The sequence below is a fragment of the Lithobates pipiens genome, unplaced genomic scaffold (genome assembly GCF_037356315.1).
Source record: "Lithobates pipiens isolate NorthernLeopardFrog02 unplaced genomic scaffold, aLitPip1_a1.2 Scaffold_13, whole genome shotgun sequence".
Taxonomy (NCBI): Eukaryota; Metazoa; Chordata; class Amphibia; order Anura; family Ranidae; genus Lithobates; species Lithobates pipiens.
Window position 1 is genome coordinate 470,585,285 of NW_027507718.1, and position 12,866 is coordinate 470,598,150.

At 42.5% G+C, this 12,866-nt stretch overlaps 1 protein-coding gene across 13 annotated transcripts in view; it reads right to left on the reverse strand.

Annotated features, from left to right (window-relative positions):
• The window catches only part of ADD1 (adducin 1), a 125,981-nt gene that overhangs the window by 60,473 nt on the left and 52,642 nt on the right, over positions 1-12,866 (reverse strand). For all 13 annotated transcript variants that reach the window (XM_077477883.1, XM_077477885.1, XM_077477882.1 and 10 more), the window contains exons 2-3: positions 2,192-2,405; positions 621-783 (exon numbers count right to left, since the gene is read on the reverse strand). In XM_077477883.1, the coding sequence (XP_077334009.1) occupies positions 621-783; positions 2,192-2,386 (358 nt within the window). In that variant the 5' untranslated portion in view covers positions 2,387-2,405. The remainder of the gene's footprint in view (positions 1-620; positions 784-2,191; positions 2,406-12,866) is intronic.

Genomic DNA, 12,866 nt, shown 5'->3' on the forward strand with positions numbered 1-12,866 from the left:
TTCTCCCAAGAACTAGAAAGGTACAATGGTGACAAGGTGTGACTGAAGTTCCCCTCTCCTCACTTCCTCTTCCCTGTCTACTGAATAATTAGACTGGGGATTCCCGTATATTGTGTGCTCTACATACATGCATCTAGGAACAGATCAACTATTTCCTGCTGAAATAACTGCCCGAAGTTATAGAAACACATTTAGCAATTCTTGCTTTGTGAAACTAGTAAACCATCCACGGAATTGAGGTCAATAAAACTAGAAATCATGATGCAGCACACTTGAAAATCTAAATTAATCAGGTTATTGCTAATCTTTTTTACCTAAATAATCAGAGTACGTTTCATATGATTTTCAGGTGCTCCCATAATTAAAGTGCATGGAGCTTAAAAAAAAAAAAAAGAAAAAGAAAAGAAAGCACACCTCCCAATCCTCCCAAAGAATCTAATGTATGGCACACTGCCCTTTAAATGTGTGGGAAACATGCAAAAAGTAGCCTCAGGGTTCAAGGGTCAACATGCATTTTGAAATTAAGAATTGAAGGATCACTTTTAATATGTATTTATTTTAGCATAGTCATCTAAAATGCAACATGGAACTGCATTAGCTCCAGCAGAATTCACACTTACTCAGGTTTAATGCTGCCATTCCACCCTGTGGGGCTGATGGGTAAACACTTGGTACACTTGTGGTCATAAAGTCTGCTATTTGCTGTAATGCCAATAACCCAGTAGGATTTTTTCCTTTCTTGAATTGGTCCTGGATCATGGTTTCCAGTTCTTCACAAAAGGCCTAAGGATGAAAAAAAAACAAAGATTAAATAAAGATAAATATAAAATTTAAGAAACAGATCGGATGACAATGGACACGCAGTCTGTTTCCATCCAACCATCCCATAGAGCACAGTGGGCTGTGTCCATGTCCACTCTGCATAGCGGAGCAGATGAAGACCTGTCATCCGCCTGCTCTGCCGGGATCAGCGTAAAGACCACCTGCTGAGCAGTTGGATCCGCTTGGATAAAAAGGAGCCTAAAAAAAGGTTAAAGTTCTTTCTTTATCTTCATGCATTCTACGCATGAAGGAACAAACCTTCAGTATACAGCTTCCCCTGCAGCCCCCCCCACCCCAATACTTACTTGAGCCCAATCCCAAGATGTGCACAAATGACTGATGTCCCAGCTCTCTGCTGCCTCCTCACTGGCTCAGAGATGCTTTCAATCACAGCCAGTGAGGTGGGAACCATTCTCTCTTATGGACAAGCATAGTGGGCTGGGGAGCAAGCATGCACAAGCAGCTATGGGGGGGGGGGGGGGGCACACTCCGAGGAGGTGCAGCAGGTGGAGCCAGGAGTGACAGCAGGGGACCTGAGAAGGAGGATCAGGATTGCACAGAGCAAGTATAAGATGATTTTAAAAAATATAGCCTTTAATATCACTTTACGCTTTGACAATAAAACCTAGAAGCTGATTGATTACGCTGAACAGCTGCATCAGATTCGGTGTGTACCAGTTTTAGTAAGTGTGTGTGTGTGTGTGTGTGTGTGTGTGTGTGTGTGTGTGTGTGTGTGTGTGTGTGTGTGTGTGTGTGTGTGTGTGTGTGCCTTTATACCGGTTAATATATTTCATGCAGCAAGCGTAAATAGCTAATCGTCATGAAACAGACTAACATGTATCCTGAGGACAAAACAATTGGATTGGCCCGGAAGTGTTACTAAACACCAGATTTAATGAGTAGAACTCATGATTGGAAAAAAAAATAAATAATAATAAACGAGTTCCTCGGCCATCACTGCTACCTGCAGGAGGTGAACTCACATCCATGTTAATTAAGATGCCTCAGATTCCAGATTTATTTTTAATCCACAATTAGCAGGGCTTTGCAGCCAAACTGTTTGCAAGAACACTGCGTCCACCAGTGACACTTAAGGATATACTGAAATAAACTATATTTACAAAAACAAAAATTATATATAATAGTTCACAGTGAAAATAAAGCCTAAGGGCAGCAAAAGCCACAATCAGAAGTGTCAGCATTAGAGACAGGACAGTCAGTAGGACTAGGATGTGTAATTTCTGAATCCTCTTCTGTTAGTCAAAGGGACACATTGAATCGACTGGTCTGATTTTTGTTTTTATAATATGTTTTTCATCATGGTCCTTTCTGTTGCAGCATTCTGTTTGTTTTGTCCCTGTTAACTCACCGGGCTTTGAAGTATCATAGAAACTCTCTTTTTCTGCTCCATCATGTTGAAGTCCTGTCGAAGGTCAGGTGCCATGTTTCTTTCTCTAAGGTACTCCGGGTTATTCTCATCCACACGGTCAAAATATTTTTCCTTGTGGGGAGCATTCGTAGGGGGTGGTGAAGTCACCACCCCTGCACTGGAATCACCATTCATGGCACTCTTTTAACCGGTCCTAAACACAAAGGAGAAAAAAAATAGAATGTGTTAAAATCAACAAGGTTTAATACATATAACCAAACATAAAATATCAATCTCTGTTACATACTAGCTCAACACAAAGTAAAAAAAATTTATAAAATTTTAAAAAGACAATTTCCAAATGTTCTTCAGAAGACCCTATTGCGTAATGACAGTCACTCTCTGGTTTTCACAGTACAAACCTTTACTATTGCAGACTGAACCTGCATTACCACCCAGCTGATTGTACTGATACAAGCTGAAATTATACTCTTTATGGGAATGCACTTTAGCTCCAGTTGTCTGCTAGGCAACTACAGAAAGTGGGAACCGCAATAATTTACTCTGCACAAGGGTCCCAATTGTATATATTTCTATTTTTCTTGTAAATTCCTTTTAATAACAAATATATATGACTGGAGGTGCCTCAGCAGGCACAACACCCACCCACTGCAAATGCAATTTTAAAAACTTTTTTGGCAGCTATATACAACCCGCTTCAAATATATATATATAAAAAATCTTGCTCAAGCTTAGAGAACTGCATACCAATTTCAAAAGCCAAAATTTAATTTACAGGGGTTCCGTCATGGTTGGGCTTTATTCAACAATCTGAATATTCAGTCTAACAGTAAAAGCTTTCTTTTAAAATATTTATAAAAATTACCTCATTTTTTCAGCTTTGTCTAAATCAAAGCAAATGCATTTTATTGTCAATGTTTTAACGGAGGTCAGTCTGTATTTTTCAAGACACCAAAGAAACATGAAAGGTATCTGACTACAAAGTTCCACCCTCCAAACACCACATCCTAGTGACTGATGACAGGTAAAAAAACAAAAAACAAAACAAAAAAAAAAAAACAAAGAGACACATACAAAAATAAAAAAGGTAGGAGGTCAAAGAAAGGTCACAATAGTCTATAAAAATAAATATATATATTACATCCAAGCGAATATAAACCTATACAGAAAATGACTCCTGCATAAAAATGAGGAAAAGTGGAAAACATGCATATATTTCTAGCACTCACTAGAGTGCAGGTGGCAAACAACAGGTAGGATCGGACCACCCATAACTGGCAACACGGCCAAGTAACAAGTGATGAGCTTGACAAAAGCTTCACAAATTAAATATTAGCAATTTGTAAGTGTCTTATTACATTTGCATCACTAGGCGGTGCTGTGGGTGGGACTTCGGGTTTATTAGTCTGTTCACTTCCATGTTTTAGTGGAAGCGCAGTTGTAAACAGCTTGACTTTTTTCTTGCACTGCAAGGTAAAGCCAAGATGTGCTAGCATCGCATGCTAGCATATTATGTTAAACTTGCCTTAAAACGATGCACTCCTGCCCAGAGATGTTAGAGCTGGAGGCTGCTCCATCTTCACCTGTCTTACTTCCAGATTCACAAACTTTGGCTCTGTGACTGGCTGGAGCTGAGATGATGTCAGTCCCATGCATGCATGTGGGAGCCGCCATTTATGGCACAGGGCTCTGAAGGAATGGTACAGGTGGCCGTTCCTTCAGAGTGCATGCACCAGTGATGTCACTGGCTGCATGTACACTAAATATCTCCTAAACTATGCACATTTAGGAGATATTTACACTACCTATAGGTAATAGGGATGGAAGTTAACCTCCACATTAAGATGGATTGAGCTCTGTTAAAAAGTTGACAATGTTGTTGCTTTGATTCATCTATATTGAAAGACCCATGAGTGTCTCCATAAAGATTTTTGATCTAGATGCTCGAGACAAAACAGATAAAAATAAAATAAAAGACAGGACCTTAGAGTTTGAGCTTATTCTCTTTCAAACTGTGGGTGTCATATTGTGGCAACATCTCACTGCAATGCTAAAGATAAGTCTGGTAAGTACTACGATGTTTAGGAATGTGGGAACACTTTGAAGACTTATCTGAAATTTTATGGCAGCGTGGTGCCTATTGCCAGAAGCCGGGACTCTTAACTATGAAAAGCCTGACACTTCCACACAGCAGCATATACAGCAGGTGTTTATCAATAAAGAAGCTGCGTTTTATTGTAGGATGTAAATGTATAAAATGGTTACAAAACCACTATAAGACGGCCATAGATGGATCAAAATTCCTGCTGAATTGGCAGATCCGGCTGATCTATGGGCAGGCTGGGTGTACAGAATTCAAACTTTTAATCAACTTCAGGACAACTAGCATGTCGGATTTTGTCCGTACCATCACTGCTGATGCCTTAGCAACAGCAGTGAGAATGATTTTCTTAGGGCAGGGAAACCTCCGGCTGTCATAATACAACAGTGCAGAGGGAGGGATTCCCCCATCAACATTGACTGTGTTGACGGCGCAATCAAGCAATTTACTGTATTGGAGCAAATAGGCATCAAAAAAGGTGACCTACGAGCGCCATGCTGGGCACTCGCAGGTCACTCAGCTGTGTTAGGAAAGTGAATGTTCAGTCACTTTAACAACAATAAACCGCTTCTCTCCACCAATCAGGTGCTTAAATCTGTTACCAGTCACCTGATAGGTTTCAGCTAATCTGGAGTCGAATTATAGTAGAGGATGGGAGGAGCATTGAGGAGCTGTCCCACAGAGAGCAGGTAAGTGCAGATGACAGGAGGGGGGCACAGTGGCAGCAACTGTTGGTACAGTGAGTTGATGGGGGTTTTTTTCAGAATTTTTCAGTTTGAGCCCCCCAAAAAATTTTGATGCACCAGAAATGAAGAAATCTGCATAATCTATGGTCAGCCTAAGAGCCAGTTACGACAGTTATTTTCCTAAACAGGTCTGTCCTGTATGGATTACTGTATTTATTTGTATTGGATTTTCTTGGCATGATTTACACTCTACTGAAATAAGACACATACACTAGGGGCTCCATTTATAAAAATTCAAGCAAGATTCAAACTTTCTCCCAGTTGAATCCAATTTTAAGAAAAGTGTGAAAACTGTTAAATAGACTTCGGGTAGCAGATCAACTACTTGCCGGCCACCCTATAGCAGTTTTACAGTGCTACGGGGCAGCTGGGTTGTACAGGATCATGTGCATCTCTATAAAAGAGATTATATATATTTATATTATATATACACACACATATACATATACACACACACATACACACATACGATCCTGCACTTCCGGGTATGGGGTGCGAGTGCATGCCACCGGCGGCTCGCTTCATGTGATTCTGATCGTCAGGGCCTGCGTACCCGATGTCTGCCGACATCTGCTGAATGTTTGGTACACTGACAGATTGCCATTCTGCCAGTAAGAAAAGCATGGATCATGTATTCCTGCAAAGCAGGGACATGGATCCATGCCTTTCCCTAGTAAAAGCACCTCGGACACTACCGTAAAACACCAGCTAGGCACACAGTTAACCCCCTTGCTCGCCCCTGTTAACCTCTTCCCAGCAATTATTAGTACAGTGACAGTTATATTTTAGCACTATTTAGCACATATTTTTAGTACTGATCACTGTATTACCCCCACCCACCCCCCCAAAAAAAAGCATCCAAATTTGTCTGCCACAATATCACAGTCCCGCTAGAAGTCCCCAATCTCCATTACTCATCGTTTTTTGTTTATGGTGCAAAAAAGAGAAACCAACAACAAAATGCAGGAGGTGATCAAATACCACCAAAAGAAAGCACTGTTTTGGGGAGAAAAATGTTATTTGGGTACAGTCTCACACAACTGCGCAATTGTCAGGTAAAGTAACGCCGTGCCGTATCGCAAGAAATGGCCAGGTCAGAAGGAGGGGCAGACTTCTGGAGCTGAAGCGGCTGACCACTTATACTAAAAAAAAACAGCAGTGCAGAGGATGCTCTGTCACAGAGCTGCAATAGAACACCATTTGGTGTGGGTGGGTCCAGTGGGCAGCTCATAAGGCTACACCAATCTGCTCCTGGGCTTTCAGATCTGCTACAGGGTACGCCATTAGTACACACCACGCCATGGTGCAATCTCTGTTTTGTGGTTTTATTGCAAATCCCAGTGCCGTCATCTCTGACCTTAGGATTTCCTGTAAGCCATCTTGTATGGGGGGAAACAAGCCAATAATTGTGAAGGCGCTCTTTAAAATAATGATTTTATTGACAGAGTGCTTTCTGGAAAAAGAGCAAAGAAGCTGAAAACCTTGTGCCTTGTGTGCACCCCTGTGTAATGAAAACCTTACACACACCTCACATATGGCAGAGGATTGTAAGATCTGTCAGCATTAAACAGAATAATAGGCACAAGGCTGATAAGAGGGATGAACTTGTAAAAATGAACAAAACTACGAGAAAAATTCAAGCGATGCAGATTCGGCTGTACTGCTGTGAAACTTATTTTTCTTTATATCCTGGCTAGGCAGGGTTCTATATAAAATGGAAAAAAAAAAAAAGGTAAACATTTTTAGGAAGATTTAAGACAATGTCAATTTGGGCTGGATAATCAAGAAAAACAAAAGATACACATAATTTAGCGTGCAATCACTTTCATGGCTCCCACGCTCAGTTTCACTGGAACACAATCTCACTTCAGGGAGGCAAAAGCATGGTAACTTACACACACGGCTGCTGTTCAGTTGTATTTACAATAAAATTATTATGCAGACCGAAGCGAAGAAAGGCTGGGATAATAACCTGGCTATGGAGTCTTGTAAGGTGAAACCCAATTCCAAAATTCTGTAATAGGAACAACACAATTGCATCTTCAAAAATGGAAAAAGGGCCACTGCTTTCACAAATAGATAAACCTTTTAGGTAACCCCTTACATTCTTTGTTCTGAATTTCCATTCCTGAATGTAATAGAAATGTTTAAAGTCTCCCCTCCTTGTATATCAGCCATGGTGCCCTGCTGAATGATTCTACAGCTAGTTAAGGCTGGGTTCACACTGATGCGAATTGGATGCAGGTTTTCCTGAATCCAATTTGAATGACAGGAGAGTGTGACCAGCTCTCTATGGAGCCAATTCACACATGTCTGGGGCGGCCGCTGAGCGGATTGCATAGGAGTCCTGTGTGTCTTTGGCTCCATTTCAGGCAAAAAATTTGGACCCAATTTGTCCCTGAAATGGAGAACAGGGACGCCCCAGACCCCCTGCTGCGAGCCATGGCCAAAGACCGTGTAAACCCAGCCTGAAGGAGAGAAATCTATTAGATTCCCCAATCCTTTCTAAAACCGCGATGGAGAAGTCTTCCCTCACTATTGTATTCTGACAACTGACACCCGCAGCTGTCAGAATACCAGAGCAGGGACTGCATCCGATTGGCTGCTGTGACTGTTCAACCAATTTATGTCCAGATCCTTGGATTTCTCAATAGAACTTTCTTCTAGCCTGGTTTTGTAGACAGAGCCACCCATAGCTTGAATTGTGGCCAATTCACAGGAATTGCTTGAATGTCAGGTCATGTATGGCCAGCTTAGGACGCTGTACTGTATTTAACCAATCTGTGCACAAAGCAGGAACTTGTTAGACATGAGGCATGTACACAAGATTAGAAATGAGATCAAATTGATTATATGATCACATCTTTCTACTTTTTTCGGTGTATCAGACAAAAACGCAATTTCCAATTTAAAATTGCCCTTTAAAATGTATAAATAATGCTCCTTTTATAAATGGAAACGAGGCATTGTGAATTTATGCTACAGAAAAAAGGGAGTATGACCAGAAGGCAATTTTACTTTGTAACAAAATGAATTTTATTAAATATAAACTGAAGCAATTACAGGGCTCTCTCACCTGGAAAACATTTTGGCGACATTTCATTAAGCTTCAAGTACACTACTAAGTGACAAAGATGATTAAAAAAAAGTGAGGGCCCCATCACCGAGATTAACCATGAAGAGAAAGTTCAGCATCAAAGAGAATAATTCAAGATTCTGTATACACAACAGCTGTCAACAAAATGAGGGGCCGAAACAGTCCAATTAACGATATCCTCCAAAGCCTGTGAGCTCAGACATTTTAGCCCATACAATGGTGATCCCAACCTCAATGGCTAGCTCTAGTGTTTGCTAAAGGCTTTAGAAAAGGTAACATCACGATAGAAGATTGCCTCAGCACTGCAGCTCCCACTTTCTAATTTGCCTAGATGAAGGCTATTTTAAAATTGCATCTATGGCTAAACAAACTTCCCATTGCATTATTTATCTTTCTTGCCCGTGTGTGCCGTTGCTCTGTCAAAACAGCCAATTCATTGAGATCTCCTATCACATCACTTCTGGTTACTGTATATGTTTTGACACAACACCAGGAAGCGTATACACTGCGGTACACAAAGAGTTTGCCAAAACAGCTGCCACGGAGGAAAAAAACGGTTGCAGTTTTGGTGGCAGCCATGTTAGTATTGGGTTGACTAACAATGTCCACTCATAATATCGTGTACTGGAGCGTACATGTGTCTCAAGCTTGTGTCAAAACAGCAACTCATCTAAATCTCCAATTACTGATTGTTAACAGTAACCGGAAGTGAGGCGATTGATGAATTTTCCATTTTGAAAAAACATTGGCATAGTTTTGACATGAGCTACTTGGACTGGATCTGGTAAAAATTTTCATGCCCTATAATGCCTCCAGCTGGCAGAGTAAATTTGGAAGGAATAATAATACTGATCCTCACTTATCTACCCAAACCTAACATTGGTCTATAGTGCAAAACCTGCATAAAGGGTGGTCAGACATCGGGTAACCTTTGCAGGATTGTAGGCACACATTTTCTCTTGCAAGCATGAACATCCCAAGGACTATTTTGGCAGTGTGATTTTCTCTGGGATTAGGCACACGTTTATTACATTTTGGTTATCCCCCCTCCCCCCCCCCCCCCTCTTTCCTTCCCTCTCCCACCTAGTTCTAATGAACTGCCTTCATTCTTGGATGGAGAAGGTCGTTTTTTACATTTGTCTCTTAATAAATAAATTCTGGATCCTCCCACGCAGCCAGATAGAAGGCTTGCTTTTCATTATATAGGCCCTTCCAAACCCTGGGTTCCTGTAAAGCTGCTTAACCACTTTCAGACCGGACCATTTTGCTGGTAAATGACCAGAGGTCTTTTTACACTTTGGCACTGCGCTGCTTTAACTGGTAATTGCGCGGTCATGCAATGTTGTACCCAAACAAAATTTGCGTCCTTTTCTTCCCACAAATAGAGCTTTCTTTTGATGGTATTTGATTGCCTCTGCGATTTTTATTTTTTGCGATATAAACGTAAAAAGACCGCAAATTTTGAAAAAAAATGATATTTTCTACTTTTTGTTATTAGAAAAATCCAATAAACTCAATTTTAGTCATACATTTAGGCCAAAATGTATTCAGCCACATGTCTTTGGTAAAAAAAAAGTCAATAATTGTATATTTATTGGTTTGCGCAAAAGTTGTCACATCTACAAACTAAGGTACGTTTTCTGGAATTTACGCAGCTTTTAGTTTACGACTGCCTATCTCATTTCTTGAGGTGCTAAAATGGCAGGGCAGTACAAAACCCCCCCAAATGACCCCATTTTGGAAAGTAGACCCCCTAAGGAAATTGATAAGAGGCATGTTGAGCCCATTGAATATTTTATTTTTTTGCCTCAAGCGATTGAATAATGACAAAAAAAAAATTTTTTTTTTTTTTTTACACAAAGTTGTCACTAAATGATATATTGCTCACACATGCTATGGGCGTATGTGAAATGACACCCCAAAATAAATTCTGCTGCTTCTCCTGAGTACGGGGATACCACATATGTGGGACTTTTTGGGAGCCTAGCCGCGTACGGGGCCCCGAAAACCAAGCACCGCCTTCAGGCTTTCTAAGGGCGTAAATTTTTGAGTTCACTTCTCACTACCTATTACAGTTTTGAAGGCCATAAAATGCCAAGATGGCACAAAACCCCCACAAATGACCCCATTTTAGAAAGTAGACACCCCAAGCTATTTGCTGAGAGGCATGTTGAGTTCATGGAATATTTTATATTTTGCCACAAGTTGCGGGAAAATTACAAACTTTTTTTTTTTTTTTTTTTTTTTCACAAAGTTGTCACTAAATGATATATTGCTCACACATGCCATGGGCATATGTGAAATGACACCCCAAAATAAATTCTGCTGCTTCTCCTGAGTACGGGGATACCACATATGTGGGACTTTTTGGGAGCCTAGCCGCGTACGGGGCCCCGAAAACCAAGCACCGCCTTCAGGCTTTCTAAGGGCGTAAATATTTGACTTCACTCCTCACTACCTATTACAGTTTTGAAGGCCAATAAAATGCCAAGATGGCACAAAACCCCCACAAATGACCCCATTTTAGAAAGTAGACACCCCAAGCTATTTGCTGAGAGGCATGTTGAGTCCATGGAATATTTTATATTTTGCCACAAGTTGCGGGAAAATTACAAACTTTTTTTTTTTTTTTTTTTTTTTCACAAAGTTGTCACTAAATGATATATTGCTCACGCATGCCATGGGCATATGTGAAATGACACCCCAAAATAAATTCTGCTGCTTCTCCTGAGTACGGGGATACCACATATGTGGGACTTTTTGGGAGCCTAGCCGCGTACGGGGCCCCGAAAACCAAGCACCGCCTTCAGGCTTTCTAAGGGCGTTACAGTTTTGAAGGCCATAAAATGCCAAGATGGCACAAACCCCCCCCAAATGACCCCATTTTGGAAAGTAGACACCCCTAAATTTAGGGGTACACTAGTGAGACTAGGTAATAAATGGCGGGTGCCCTGAAACTATAAAAAAATAACTAACCAACCAGCGTCACCTGTAACAGTTATATGGTGATCACTGGTGAAAGGGTTAACTAGGGGGCAATCAGGGGGCTTTATGCGGTAGTATATGGGGGTCCCTGGCGCTATAAAAAGCTGCGGCGAACCTAAATACCTACTTGCCTAACTAGCGTCACCTGTGACACTAATACAGCGATCAGAAAAACGATCGCTTATTAGGCTGGGTTCACACTGGAGCGATGCGGGAACGCCACGAATGCGCGGCGGGTTCCCGCATCGCATGCCTCCCGGCGGCAGTTCACACTGCCCTATGCGAACTGCTGGGAGTGTCAGTGAAATGTTACTGACACCCCCAGATCAGTTCGCATATCGCAGTGCGATCTGCAAACTCGGATCGCATGGTGTGAACACCCATGCGATCCGATTCTGCTGCGGGCCAAAAAAAGGGTCCCGTGCGAATTTGCGGCGGGTGCGGCGGGTGTGGCGGGTGCGGCGAATGGCTGAACTCGAATCGCACAGAGATCGGATGTGATTTGCACTGCAGTGCGAATCACATCCGTTCTCAAACCGCTGCAATCTGAACCCAGCCTTAGTGACACTGGCGACGGGGGGTGATCACGGGGTTAAACCTTTATTGGGGGGGTTAGGGGGGTACCTTAGAACTAAAGGGGGCTAACCCTAACTGCCCTAACAGTTATTAGTCACAAATGACACCCGCCGGGTGATCAGGGGGTTAAACCTTTATTAGGTAATAAATGGCGGGTGCCCTGAAACTATAAAAAAATAACTAACCAACCAGCGTCACCTGTAACAGTTATATGGTGATCACTGGTGAAAGGGTTAACTAGGGGGCAATCAGGGGGCTTTATGCGGTAGTATATGGGGGTCCCTGGCGCTATAAAAAGCTGCGGCGAACCTAAATACCTACCTGCCTAACTAGCGTCACCTGGGACACTAATACGGCGATCAGAAAAATGATCGCTTATTAGGCTGGGTTCACACTGGAGCGATGCGGAAACGCCGCGAATCCGCGGCGGGTTCCCGCATCGCATGCCTCCCGGCGGCAGTTCACACTGCCCTATGCGAACTGCTGGGAGTGTCAGTGAAATGTTACTGACACCCCCAGATCAGTTCGCATATCGCAGTGCGATCTGCAAACTCGGATCGCATGGTGTGAACACCCATGCGATCCGATTCTGCTGCGGGCCAAAAAAAGGGTCCCGTGCGAATTTGCGGCGGGTGCGGCGGGTGTGGCGGGTGCGGCGGGTGCGGCGAATGGCTGAACTCGAATCGCACAGAGATCGGATGTGATTTGCACTGCAGTGCGGTGCGAATCACATTCGTTCTCATAAACCGCTGCAATGTGAACCCAGCCTTAGTGACACTGGCGACGGGGGGTGATCACGGGGTTAAACCTTTATTGGGGGGGTTAGGGGGGTACATTAGAACTAAAGGGGGCTAACTCTAACTGCCCTAACAGTTATTACAGTCACAAATGACACCAATGCAAAAAAAAAAAAAAAAAAAAAAAAAAATGACATTGGTGTCACTGTGACTGGGGGGCAGGGGTAATTGGGGGGGTGATCGGGGGGTAAAGGGGGGGTGTGAGTGTGCCTGGCATGTTCTACTGTGTGTGGGATGTGTTGGTGCAACTCACTGATCCGCTCTCCTCCGTGTCGGAACGAAAAATACCGACACGGAGGAGAGAATACATCACTTCCTCTCCTGTGTTTACATTACAGGAGAGGAAGTGATG